This window comes from the organism of the source record quoted next, unplaced genomic scaffold, assembly GCF_019419815.1.
Source record: "Pyrus x bretschneideri cultivar Hongxiangsu unplaced genomic scaffold, Pyrus_bretschneideri_v1 Contig9, whole genome shotgun sequence".
In the NCBI taxonomy this organism is placed as follows: Eukaryota; Viridiplantae; Streptophyta; class Magnoliopsida; order Rosales; family Rosaceae; genus Pyrus; species Pyrus x bretschneideri.
Window position 1 is genome coordinate 5,986,088 of NW_025999831.1, and position 14,964 is coordinate 6,001,051.

Sequence of the window (14,964 nt, forward strand, 5' to 3'; positions counted from 1 at the left end):
AAAAATCTTGTCTTTTTAGAAAGAGTGCCCTTTTTAGTAGAAAAGGGGAGGATATTTTTTGTGTGAAATCCCTGGGACCAAGTATCGGAAGCATAATCTCCAAGAGAGAGACAGACAGACAGAGACAGAGAGTGTGTCTGTGTTCAAGGTTAAATCAGAGCCAGTTATAAACAACTGGAGAATACAATGACACATGACCCGCTTGGATGCAGGTCCTGTTTATACTCCAGTGTATTTTATACCGAGATTTTTGCATGACCCGCTTGGCGCAATGGAAATGTTTCTTCTTTGGTTTGAATTACAAAAACAGTCACTTTGCAAAGCAAGAGTAAGGCTGCATACGATATACGTTCCTTCTGACCCTCTCAAAGCTGGGTGCCTTGTTGGTTTGGGGTTGCCCTTTAGTTCTTGGACAGATTCAATGGCCAAAGAAACAAATGAATAGAGTACACCGGAGCATAGTATAATTTGTGTAGGGCTCAATTAAAATTCCGAATGTGAGTATTTTCGAATAACCTCAAATTGAGTGTTTTCCATAAAGGCATGTCAAATCAATTTAATTTCGTTGGTTTAGCTCAATTGGCTAGAACAATGTGCATTTAGTATATTTAGAGAAATGACTGCATATTCTCTCTCCCCTCAAAACCTTTTATAATCTTGTTCGTTGTTTTTGTTTGAGCTATTCAATCGAAAAACTAGAAATAAAAAACCATGTGCTATTCAATCGAAAAACTAGAAATCAAAAGAGAGTTTTAACGAAAAGCCCCCGGTTCTGTTCATTTTAACGAAAAATTATATTTTTACACTAAAAAGTCAATTATGGTACTATTCACTTTACCCTTTATTTTGTCCTTATCATTAAAACTCAAAGTTTTCAAGCTCTTTTCATTAGTTTTCCTAAATAAAAAACCATGTATGATGAAAAAGATAAAAGGAGCTTTATCATGTAATCTAGAAGCGTGAATAGCAATTATCCAAAAGAAAAAGTGATTTAACAAAAAAGGAGTACATTTACCTTCTTCCATGAGACAATAACACCACAAAATGATATTACCAATTCATTCATGTTATTTTCCGTCATCTCTATTATCTAATGTGCATCTTCACGATTGTGAGATCGATGGCTCTAATTTTCATTCAGGTTTCCTTGCTTTTTAGTGGCACCGATTGGACCTATACTTTTCCCCCGCATACTTGGGATATTGTCTGTCCGGGATGAACACTTGCACTGCAGATTTCAGTTCTATATTCTTCGTCTAACGAGACCAATTACCACGCCGAGTTTCTAAGAGTACCAAACTCAATCGACAAGTAAAACATACTTCCGTATTTTAACCATTCTGCAATGCGTGTAGCAATTAGTGAGTATCCTACAGCTGCTAATAGCTTCAAATATGAGAAAATTAAAACTTCGAAGGTGTATAACAAACAAAATAAATGCATAACCGTTAGACATATAAAAATAACCAAAATTGACTAACGATTCTACCTTTTAGAAGCCTTTCTCTAGGGTACCAATGCCAACACAAAACAAGGATAGAACGAAGTTGCAAATCAATAACACATTCCCCTAAGGAGCAGAAGGACGACGAAACTAATCAATCTCCATACCAAAGGTGGCTTCGAAGATGAGAAAATTAAAACTTCGAAGGTGTATAACAAACAAAATAAATGCATAACCGTTCGACATACAAAATAACCAAAATTGACTAACGATTCTACCTTTTAGAAGCCTTTCTCTAGGGTAACAATGCCAACACAAAACAAGGATAGAACGAAGTTGCAAATCAATAACACATTCCCCTAAAGAGTTGAAGGACGACGAAACTAATCAATCTCCATACCAAAGGTGGCTTCATCTAAAATCGCCTGAAGCTCCATCACTCGTTGTCTAGTCAGTGCAACACAATCCTGCAACCACAGAGAGTATTCCTTGTAAGAATCTGGATCATGACTTAACTGGTTTTTTTCATAGGCCATCTCTTATTAAACATATCTAAGCAAATTATTACTCCGCTCCACTAGCAACTTTCTGCATATTTTACAAACCGGAGCAACTATATAAACAAAGAAGTACCTTATACAGATTGGTTCAACAATAACACAGCAGAGGTAGAGTCCATCTCGATAATTAATTTAAATGTGCCTCTTTGAATAGCAAGCTAGAGTCCGAAGTACAGATCCCAAACGACAACTTCGATAATCTGCCCTTGCACAGATTGTTCTTCAGGACTTGAATATGAAGGCCTACCTACTCCGTTTTATTTTTGTTACTTATTCTTGTTTTGTCTGATATATGCAGACCTACCTACTGCCGGGATGGTGTCAGATGGGCGATAAGCGGAAAGGAAAATCTTTCGACACTTTTTTAAGAGTGGTACTATCCACGCATTTTCTTTTACCTCCATACATTTTTCGTGATTTCTAATGGTTGGATCAGATGAATTAATGAAAAATTAAATAATAAAAATTAAAAAAGGATGTATGGAAGGTAAAAATTGGTGTGTAGATAACACCATCTTTTTTTATCCTAACCGTTGGATTAAATAAATCAAATGCTAAGAAAGGGTAGAGTGCAGAAGGAGAAAACAAGAGGGGTAATAATTTTCCAAGATAAAAGTAAATGACTCTGTTGGTATAAACGAACCTCTGTTTTTATTGTCCGTTTTTCTTGAATCCACTAAATTGTCAAACCAAACCTCATGGTAGGAGAAATTCTTCGGCTGAGATGACCAGACCAAAGTGATTGATCCACATAAGACACATCGATGAACGATGCCAAAATACTAGTCGGTGAGTGGGGACAGCCCAGACATTGTGTATTTGTGAACAACCACGGTATTCGACTAAACAATGGTTCTCCACACCATAGACTTGCCAGTAACCACTTGGTAATTTCCTAATATTCTCAACTTTTCTTAACAAACAAAATGAAACATATTATATTACAAGTCTTTCTTTGTAAATGTTGATTTTTCAAAAGCATATCAAGAGTTTGATCATAACTTAGCCAAGATCCAGAATCATTACTGAATTAAGACGAGAGAAATCTCAATTACCTTGAGCTCACCTCATCAAGTAGAAGATGGCCGAGCTTGCATTTATGTTGGCAGCCAAACTCATTGAAAGGCTCAGCCCCATTGCTTCTGAGGAGATTTGCTTGGCGTGGGGCGTTAAAGTGGATCTGCAAAAGCTTGGGCGCACCATGTCCACCATCAAAGACGTGCTCTTGGATGCAGAAGAAAAGCAAGCACGTAACAAGGAGTTACGCAGTTGGCTACTACAACTTAAAGATGTGTTCCTTGATGCAGAGGATCTGCTGGACGAGTTTGAATGCGAAGCTTTGCGAAGGCAAGTGGTTCGTGGCAGTGGCACAACTAGAAAGGTACGCCGTTTCTTTTCCCGCTCTAATCCAGTTGTGTTCCGCTTAGGAGTATGTCATGGAATTAAGGACATAAGAGAGAGGTTACATGAGCTTAAAGAAGATAAGAATTTTTCCGATCTTCGTACTGTTCATCTCGGTGATCATGTGAGGGAGAATAGGAATACGACCCACTCCTTTGTCCGTGCTTCGGAGGTTATTGGTAGAGAAACAGAAAAAAATGAAGTTATAGATCTCTTGGTACAAGGCGATGATCATCAAGGTGGAAATAATCGGAATGTATCTGTTATTCCTATAGTGGGATTTGGAGGTTTAGGGAAGACCACACTTGCCAAGTTGGTGTACAATGATGAGAGAGTCGTTGGTTGTTTTAATTTACGAATGTGGCAGAATGTGTCAGTAGACTTTGATATCGCTAGATTGGCAAAAGAGATCCTTGGCTCTGCATTAGGTACAAAGATCAGTGAGGGGTTGTCTATGGATCAGTTGCAAGAACAGCTACGAGACGCTTTAAAGGATAAGAAATTTCTGCTTGTCCTGGATGATGTATGGAACGAAGATCGTATCAAATGGACCGAGTTGAGAGATTTGTTGATAGAGGGGGCCAAGGTAGGAACTAAGATTTTGGTGACGACACGGAATATCCCAGTTGCTTCAATCATGGGCACGGTTGGAACATACATAAATTTAGACGTTCTCTCTTTTGAGGATAGTTTGTCATTGTTTGTAAAGTGTGCATTTGAAGGAGGACAAGAAAGACAACATCCAATCCTCTATGAAATGGGAAAAGATATTGTAAGAAAGTGCGGAGGGGTTCCCTTAGCTGTGAAAACCTTAGGGAGCCAACTTTACTCAAAGACTGATGAGCGTCAGTGGCAATTAATTAAAGATTCTGAAATATGGGAATTAGAACGAGAGGGAGCTGGTCACATTCTACCTGCTTTGAGACTGAGCTATAGTCAATTGCCCTCTCATTTGAAGCAGTGCCTTGCTTGCTGTTCAATCCTTCCAAAGAATTACACTGATTTTGATAGCAGGGAATTAATCAGTCATTGGATGGCACATGGAATCCTTGAATCTCGTGATCATGGAAATATGCAGTTGGAAGATGTTGGTGAACTGTATTTCAAAGAGTTATGGGAGAGATCTTTCTTTCAAAATGTTAAAGATTGCACTTTCTGCTATACATTTGATATACATGATCTCATCCATGACCTTGTACAATCAGTTGCACAAGGTGAGAGTTTTACAGTAGACTCTGAAGGCACCATAGGCCTCTCCAAAAATGTTAGACATCTAACATTTTTGGAAATTGGCCAAAATGTTTCAACAATCTTGCAAAAGTTGAACAAAGTGCGGACTATATCAGCAGTGAGTTGTAAAAATATTGATGAATCCTTCCTCCACACTTGCATTTCAAGATTCAAATATCTACGGGTGCTTAGGTTAGTGAACGTATCTTGGGAATTGTTGCCGAGTTCCATTGGTTCGTTGAAGCATTTGAGAAGCCTGGACTTCACTGACAATGGAGGAATCACTGAACTACCCAATTCAATTTGTAAGTTGCAGAGCTTGCAAACTCTGCATCTCGGTGGATGTGTGAATCTTGAAGAGTTGCCTAAAGACATGAGCAAGTTGATCAGCCTCAGATACCTTGAATTAACCACAAAACAAACAAGTTTTCCAGAGAACGGAGTGGGATGCTTGAAATCACTTCGATATCTTTCTATTTGGGAGTGTAGTAATCTAACGTGTTTACCGTGTGATACTAGTTATCTTGTATCATTACGCACTCTGATCATAGACAACTGTAAACAACTTGATTTGGTGATGGAGAACTATCAAGAAATTCCACTAAGGCTCCAAAAATTGGGGATTGTGGGAGTACCACGAATGGTGGCATTGCCTGAATGGTTTCAAGGAGCCACAAACACCCTACAAGTCTTGGTTATATCAGATTGTGAGAATTTGGTGGCATTACCTGGGTGGTTGACGAGTTTCACATCGCTAAGAAGGCTTGTCCTCGGATCATGTCCCAAACTGTTGTCTTTGCCAGCGGACATGCATCGCCTCACTGCCTTAACACATCTTGTGATGATAAACTGCCCTGATCTCTTGAGGAGATGCCAACGTGATGCAGGAGAAGAATGGCCAAACATTTCTCACATTCCAATTGTTCATTTTATATGAATTTCTCGAGATGCAAATAGAAATATAGCTGTAGTCTTCAATGCCGCCCGCCTCTTATTTTCTCTATTTGATAGTCTAATTATTTTCTTGTTTCTGAGTTGCTTGTATTTTGTTTCCGCCGGTGTAAATTGTGTGTAATTTATCCACCTACTTGAAACATAATATCGAACCAATGTAACAAATGAAAATATAGAAGATTTAGAAAAAGGTAATGCTAGGGAGATTAAATTTATAGACAAAATTTGTAAACTAAATGATGTGTCATTAATAGAAAATGAGCACATTTATCAACACTTAGCAATAATTCAATCGTCAACTTCTATGTCATTTTGTTTACAAAATTTTGTTTATAAATTTAGTCTCTATAGCATTACCCTTTAAAAAAAAAAAGAGGTTTGAGGTTCCCTTGTTTCGATAAGCCAGTTTTGTAAATACCTTGACAGGACCTTCTCCAAAGGAGATGTCAAATTTTTTTTATATAAAATTTACATTTGACAGATTATGTGGCACTTTGACATTTTTAAAGTTTTATTTTCCATCCGATATTTCAAATTTTAAACATAAAATAAAAATTAATATATACATATGTACACACACACATACATATGGGCATTGGTAATGAAAGAAAATGCATTAAAAAGTATAAAAATATTTAAACATTGCATCGGTAATGAAAATAATTTAAAAGGCAAGGGTTTAATTAACCCAATAAAAAATTAATAAAAAGTATTTAATAATTAATTATTATTTTTTAAAGCTACTAATAAATTTGGCAGTAAGATAAGAGATGTCATTTTATATCATATCACGTCAAATTTAGCTTCTCGATTGAAAAACATTACTGTTGTTTATTTTTTTACCGTTATTATTTATTTGAACTTTTTGATATCTCTTTTAAAGTTACTCTGAAGCACATTATCCCCACGCGCTAAAGCAGCAGCACGCCTTGCTTCACACAAGGAGCCCCGTCTCAATATTGAAAGAGAAGAATCACGTGAGAAAAAAAATTCCATAAAAAAGTGGATCCATGACGAAGGTATTTCCGAGTGCAAAAGCATGTCCAAATTTGAATACATCATGTTCATATAGCCAAATATTGAGTTAGAACTTTGGTAAATACCCTTGTAAAGTGTTTATAGATAAAAAAGAAGATTACATAAAAAGGAAAGCGTTATTGGCATTCCAAAAATTTTATTATATACTCTTCACAAGTGTATTTTTCTTTCCAAATATAGAAAGTTTAGAATGTAGAATGAGATTTTTGGAGTGTCAATAACAATTCTCACATAAAAATATTCACTAATGAATGACAAAGCACTGAATCAAACTACCAAGTTCCGGTTAACATAGAAGACATTCAAATAAGTGATATTTATCAACCACCGTGTGGTGGCCTAATAGTTGGAGACGAATTTCAAATCCGTATTTCACATAACACGTCCTGGTTTCGGTTCTTAACATTGGTGAATTTCACGGTGATGACTATAGAGCAGCTGAAATGCCTATATATTTCTGACTATCGAAATGATGGACTACCATGACGAAACTATTTTCTCTTTCTAAACAAAAAGAAAAATAATAATAAGTGATATTTATCATGCAGCTCACATCTGACTGACTTGGGTTCTATGGGGCATGACTTATTGCGCATTGGGTATTCTCTTGGTTTTCTCAATTAGATATTATCTTACTGGTAGGTAATGTTACGAGGTGCCGGTTCACATCCCACAATTAAAACCTCCTTTTATCAAAACGAGATAGATTGTTTGCCGTCCTATCTGGATGCTCTTTCTATTTCATTTTATTTTGTGTGATTCCGGTTAAGTCATGTTAATATTTTATATTGATTTTTTTATAAAGATAATAAAATAAAAAATAATAAAAATATAAAATGTTGACGTATTTAATTATGACTGTACAAATAAAAAAGAATAAAAATGGCATCCAAATAGGAAGGCAGATAATCTACCTCGTCATCCAAAATTCAAAAGAAAATAAAAAAGTATTATATATTAATCAAATATTAACATATTACATATCCATTTTGGAAGATACTGTTGACCCAAACAACAGTCCGGCTTGCCTTTTTACTTTTTACTTTTTTTTTTTTTTTTTTCATTCAAAAAAACTAGAGAAGCTTTCATCAGAAAATTGATGCAAGGCCCAGCAACTAAAGAACATTGGGTGATTTTCTTTTTTTGGTAGATATTCCAGCTCATTTGTAAATGAAATATTTTAGATTTAATTTTTATCAAAGATAAAGTTGAACCACATTATTATTGTAAAGCTTATTGTAAGACTTAGACTACTCTACTAGCCCCTAGTGTAGATACTACCGTTTGTTCCACCAAAAAAAAAACAAAAAAAAAAGGACATTACTAGGGGAATTTTATTGATATATATATATATATATATATATATATATATATATAATACAACTAGTCAGGAGGAGATTAACCTAACCCTCATAATGCAAGAAAAAAAAAATATATGAAAAGAAAGGGTACATGAACCTTACATCTCTAGAAACAAAAAACAACAAAGATACAAGGAAAAGAAAGGGGACATGAAACATAACCCCTCTAAAACCGAGCCTAAATGTCTAAACATGCAAAACAGAACAATCATCATCGTAAGGTTAAAAAAAAAAAAGAAAAAAAAAAGAAAGTGAGACATACATGTATTCCGAGATGCACATTAATTTGAGAAGTAGAAGTTGGAAAGCCAACATAGTTTGAAAACAAAAGCAACACGAATTGCTATTAGAGGGGAATCATGTTATACCAAAGTTAGAGATGACAAGTGACACACCCCGACCCGGAATGTCAACTAGGACTCTGAATCGAGTTATGTTGGCCGACACCAGGAAGGTGACGAAGCATAATGTGTAGTGATGTGGATAATCGCCTACACCAAGATTTGCCAATAATCCTCGTCGATACGAAAAATCTACTACTAACACCTGGAGGGGCGAAAAATAAGGGTGAGTGGGCCTAAAAATAAAGTTTTGATAAAAAAAACTTTTTGAAAGCGTTATAACCCCTCACCATAAAACCCGTATAGTTTCCAGAAAATAATACTACTACGTAGGTATAAAACCAATGTACAAGAGCAACAGGCTGGGTATAAATATGTACGTTTAAGTGCTACGATCATGTGAAGCCTGTGTGATAATTAGTGGGTCACATACGAGTCGGAACCACCTATTGTGGTCTATACGACAGGCTGGCACCAGACTTGGATCCAAGGTGAGCGTGTGGTGCGGGAGGTGAACAATCACATGAAGGTTAGCCCTAACCTCGAGCAGGAGCACTAATACCAGGGTGCAGCCATGATGAGCTCTAAATAAATGTGTGCATACCAATGCAATACAACCCATTCAATCACATAATACTTACCTGAGTCTTCGCAGCATCACACAATACAATTCACAAGTGTAACAATGCAATATTTAAAATGTAACTTATTTACGTCATGGCAAGCAAAACATAGTTCCATATAAAAACATTTATAGAAACTGTAAAGTTTACACACACACACACACACAATATAAAAAGGAAAAAGACCCACTCACTTGAGGTTCGCGCTGCAACTCCCTAGCATGAATATTGATGCATCACGAACGATCGTTGCCTAGAACAAATATTCAGTCATGTCTCAGAATTTTTATCGATAGAACACGTAACTTACATAAAACACATTCCCCAAAGACGTTCTAGAATGATTTAAGACTCATTGACCAAAAGTCAACCAGTCGGTTACAGATCGACGGTAGGGTCCACACCCCTACGTAACTTAATCTGGAAGATCCGTATCACAGATTTCTGATCCGTAACTTCTAAAGATCCACATTATGCTTCTAAAATATCATACTAAAGTTTCATTACGATCCAACTGTCGGATCTCTGCCAATTGTAAATTCAAGTGGCGGTCAACATTTTATTTTACAAACTTAGGAATCTAATTCGGGAAGATCTGCACGTCGGATTCTCGATCCATCAGTTCTATTATGGTGACAATCTAACGGTTGTCTCAGCCCACGCGCTACCACACACGGCAGTCAGCTGCCCCAACTCATCGAAAAAGTCAACTATTTCTAAAAATTCTCAAATTTCAGGGAAATGAAGATCTCAATGAGTATAGCAAGTTTCATACTTGCGGCCAAGTCCAATTTGACCGGAAAAAGCTTCAAATCGCCACGAACCTGTTGGAAACCCTAGAAATTGGTGGTTTTGATTCGACTCCAAACAAGCTTCGACGCCCCAACCAATGCATGAGCTTTGTTCCTGAGGTTGAGGAGAGTCTATTAGTGGTGGTGGTTGGCGGAGTTAGCTTCACGATCGTTGGATTTCCGCCATGGCACCCCCAGAACCCACGAGTTCCGTTCTTCAAGGAATCAAGGCTAAATCTAGTGAAACTTGATTGGAAATCGAAGATGGGAGATCATGGAATATTTTCCAGATGGTGGATGGCGGCGATTTGATGGAAAAACCAACAAAAATCACGTCGGAATAGTGCGGAACGGGTTTGGTTCACGGGGAGGAACCGAGTCAAGGGTGATCCGGTGCTCCTCCACTATCTCCTTTCCCCTCATTTATTCTCTCCCCCATTGGTCACTCTCTTCTCTCCCTTCTTTCTGATTGGGTGTCCCGCCCCTTCTTTCTCTCCTTTATATTTCATCTCCACCGCCCATCATTTCTTCCCTTTAATCTGGGCCACACATGTGGCTTTGTAGATTTTGCTTCAAAAATCTGGAGCATTCCAAGAAATATTTAAATGAATATTTTGTCCCTATTTTTACTTGCCCATAACTTTTTCGTTATAACTCCAAATCACATTACATTTGCATCTACGCGTTTATAGCGACGAGTATTATGAGGATACGCCAAGAAAATGTATCTTACATGACTCGACAAGATGGTCAACAAAAGTCAATGCATTTGCCTCGAAGGGCCTTTTCGAAATTTCACATTTTAAAATTATAAAAATCGTAGTTTTTGGGGACGGGTCGTTACAACAAGCCCATGTTAGCAAAATTGTCTCCTACCACATTTCCTTCACGATATATGTGAGAGGTGTAGAAGGCCATCTTCCAAATGCGGTCCAAACAAATAGATCATTGCGTACGAAGACGCCAAGGAAGATCAAAATTAGTCGATCGGAGAACATAAATAACACTAGAAGAGTCAATTTCCAGCCAAAGACAATGGCAACCCTACTTATGTGCAAGTTCTACACCAATAATAACTACTAATGATTTTGAAAAAAAGAGTTGCAATGACTAGTCCCTTGGTCTGACCACCAAGAAATTGACCATGGAAATCTCGGAAAACTCCTCCACAAGCAGCATGACCAGGATTTCCTTTAGATAAACCATATGTATTAAGTTTAATCCAAGGAAATCAAGAAGAAGACCAAAAAACATGGAGAATAGTTGGCGCCTTGCGAATGGTAGGTTGAATCCACAAAGAAGAAATGACACCATCATCAAAACCCTGAGAGTAACTAGGAATAGACTTCCCACTATGAACGATCCTAGAATTGATAGACATGCAAAAACAAAGAAAATAGATTGCGCAACCCTACTTATTTCGAGCTTTCCATACAGTCGAAATAGTAGAAAGACCCTTAGACATCCAGAGATTGTGCAATTGTTGGAAAAAAGGGCTTACGTACGTAGTTATCTCAAAAAACAGTAATGGAATTCGGAAAAGGTAAAGAGGTACCAAATTGAAAAGATGAAAAGTAGATTCCTTAGAACTATGACAAACAAATTAATGCTAGAGAAATACCATGTCAATGTAGAGCACCTTCTATAGGAAGTTGATCATAAAAAAGCCGCCAAGCTAAAATAAATAGTCGAGGTGAAATAAAATGTCGCCAAAATAACCGTAGCCCAAGCACAATCGCTATGTTTTTTTTTTTTTGAATAAGATGATAACTAGAAGAGAATGAAAATCTTCTAGTAGACGAAGGCCCCCAGATCATTTAGTTATCCTCTACATTTAAAGGCAAAGGTAAACGAAGAATCTGATGGACCACAAAAGGGAAAAATCTACAAAATAATTGGGTAAAGACCACGTTTGAGCTTCAATAGCATTTGAAACCCGAGGAAGAACTATAGGTGAAACAACCGAAGATAATGAATGGTCAATAATCAATGATCTATTATGACATAGCCATGAGGCGGTTAACGGACACTTTTAATCTTATAAAACCCCTTTTTGGGCTTTAATTAACGCAAAAACCATTTTTTGTGCAACCTAGTGTATTCATATCTCGATTATAAATTCCTAAATGGAACTACTTTATCCTTTATGTCTTAAATAGAACATATTACTCTATTTTGTACTCTATTCCAAATCAAAATTTCATGAGAAGTCATTACTAAGAGACATCTCAGTATTTAAATTTAGTCATTCGAATGTCTCTTTTATTAGTTGTAATACAAGAAAAAAAAAATGGATTCTCCACTTTATCTGTATATATCATTTATTCCTACGGAATACCAATCAAAATAGAAAGATCTTAGAAGGGATATAATGAAATTCTTTGATTAGTTCTTCCCAGAGAAAATATCCTCGATAGGGACAACAAACAATGAATTAGAAAATGAATTATAACAAATATAAAAAATCTATAAAACTAAATATCTAAATTAAATAATAAACTATTCTTATTCGAAACGCCTTGCAATCTTCAACCAATTCTGTGCTTCAATATAATTACCAGGAGTAAGCGTTATTGCTTGTTTCCAATACTTAGCGGCTTGATCGAACCATGCCTCTATAATTTCAGAATCTCCTTATTGAATGGCCTGTTCTCCCCGGTCGGAATAGGGGGGTAAATTCCTTCCCTTAGAACCGTACTTGAGAGTTTCCAACCTCATGCGGCTTAGTGGTCAAATTTTTTTAGCGTCCTATTTTTTAATTACCCTATCTAATTGAATGATATTTCTCAGAGATATATCCTTTTTTTTTTCTCGAGTTAACCAAAAGAAAGAGGTTAATTGCATAAGTTTCAAACTCAAATTTTTCTTAATAATCAGTTTTATCTTTTCTCCCACCTTCAGAAAACTAAAGCATAAGCATTTTCACTATCATTCTAATTTTCTGAAAGGTAACTATCTCGGTTTCATATATAAATTGATATAGAATCTTTGAAAAAGACATTCCTTCATAAGAAGGAAAAGACTTACTATCTTTGGGATCTGATGCTACACCGCTGCTCAATACCTTAGGGGATCAACTCTATTACATAAGTGGATTCCTAACTTTTATCTCATATCATGACATATGCAAGCAGTTCTTATTGTATCGGACCAAAACCTCACAAATTGATCTTTACTGCGCTTCTTCTATAAATTAGATCATTTATCCATAGAATAAAGTATCTAGGCATACCTATTTCTTCATATTTCGACTTTTATGAAGTTTATTTCTATGCTACAGCTGATAAAAATCGTTGTTTTGAACGATATATATGTAGAAAGCCTACCCTTTGTTTCTAGTATTTATTAACAAATTTGTTCCTTCCTTCCTTTTTTTTTATTTGTATAGTGGAGATAGTCGCATGTAATGACAGATCACGGCCAACCTTCCATCACCAATAATCCAACGATTATTATTATTCAGAACAGGCAAAGCACGCTTCAAATCACGCCACACAGAAAAGTTGTATATAGTTAACTTGTTTTTTGTAAGGCGTAAGAGGAAAACGCAGACAAGTGAAAGAACCCCACAAAGAAGAAGATTGTAAAGCATCTCAGGCTCCTAGCCAAAACTAAGCAAAGCCGTCAAGTTCAAAGCAGCCAAATCACGAAGACCAAGCCCACCTTCATGCTTAGGTCCACACACCATATTCCAATGAACAATTACTAACTTTTGGGAAGCCAATTCCCCACACGCAAAAATATGCTTTAAAAGGCAATCTAACCATTGATAAATTGAGAAGCTATATCAAGCTTTGATAAACAGATTGCATCAATTGGAGCCGTCCAGCCACTGAGAAAAGTTTACATTTTTAACCTAAAAGGCGAACTTTAGTCTTATCTACCAAAGCTTGAAAATGAATTCTCCTTGACTTATTGCAAAAAATGGGAACCCCACAGATTTGAATCATCAAAGATTCACTATGTTTAGATTACACATATATAGACCACCAAATAAAAGCACCTAACATTTTTTCGAACTTCAAAAATTTTATTCTGGCCGATGTAAATTGTGCATGGTACTGAGTGAGAGAGAGCGAAAGAAGACTAGAAACATGAAAAGATCCACCACTTGCAAAGTCAATTGTTTTTAGGTAAAAAATGGAAATGATAGGTGGACCATATTTTTTGTACTATATTTGTGTACCATTTGATGTGGTAAGTGATGGGTACATGCCTCATCATTCAATGTATCTATCTCATTGGATGTTGATCATATGCAAGGGCGAACCCAATAAAGGCTCAAGGTAGTCGATCAGCTGACACTTCTCAAGTTAATTAACAGGTTGTATATTTGCATATCTACAAATTTAATTTTGTATATGACATTCTCAAGACATGACCCTTCTCACCGACTGGACCTTCAATAATACAGAAGCTGACATTTACTACTTATCAAATATGCAAATTTTGAGTCTTTGATTGACCCGTATGTTACTAGAGCTCATATGATATAAAAATTGTAATATGGATGCTATTTATGATAATAGTACGTTGTGATTGAAATAAATTTTCATACAAGTGAAATTTACTAACCTACACGAAGAGATGCACTATAATTATGGCACCTAATGGGAGACAATCAACTTGGCAAATCTAAGAATTTTGTGCTATAAAATTTTTAACTTCGTCACCAATAGTATTTATCACTTACTATATAAGATGGTAACTTAATACAATATAAATACCTGGTCTCTCTAGCATCACTTACTATATAAGATGTTATAGTGGCAATTTCGTGTGAGCACAAGCTTGTGCGAAGTTATAAATTTCTACATTGAGACTTCCCACGCGGAGGAAGCAATGGATGTGGACCGATGATACACAAAGAGTAATCCAATTGTGCATGTAGCGCCAGATGTTTATGTTTTTGGGTGCGGAGGTTTCCGCTGGGTAGAACTAGAAAGAGGGATTTTGTGAAGGGTGATCGAAGAGAGGATACAATCAGTTTGTCTAACGCCTTTTAATTTTGACTTTGTGTTCAATTTTCACGAATATGAGGATGATATATATTTGTGATGCTAAATAGGTAGTTCATTGTGATTTTTTGTAAAAGTCTATGTATATTGGTTAAATCATGGTCCTTTTTCAGACTCATTAAAACAATATATCATTGTTATTAGGCCTAATGAGATAGGTTTGAGGAGAGCCCACTAGAGGATAGGAAAGATCAAGACATTGA

General features: G+C 36.3%; 1 protein-coding gene across 1 annotated transcript; it reads left to right on the forward strand.

Moving 5' to 3' along the window:
- Positions 1 to 1,585: 1,585 nt before the first annotated feature.
- On the forward strand, positions 1,586 to 5,669 carry LOC103946532 (putative disease resistance protein RGA3). The gene has a single exon (XM_009357248.2). It carries the CDS (start codon positions 3,086 to 3,088, stop codon positions 5,570 to 5,572), a length of 2,487 nt encoding a protein of 828 aa, XP_009355523.2. The 5' UTR covers positions 1,586 to 3,085; the 3' UTR covers positions 5,573 to 5,669.
- The last annotated feature ends 9,295 nt before the right edge of the window (positions 5,670 to 14,964 follow it).

What these genes read in the sequence shown, in the direction of transcription:
- LOC103946532 (XM_009357248.2), top strand. Translation starts at nt 3,086, where the DNA reads ATGGCCGAGCTTGCATTTATGTTGGCAGCCAAACTCATTGAAAGGCTC.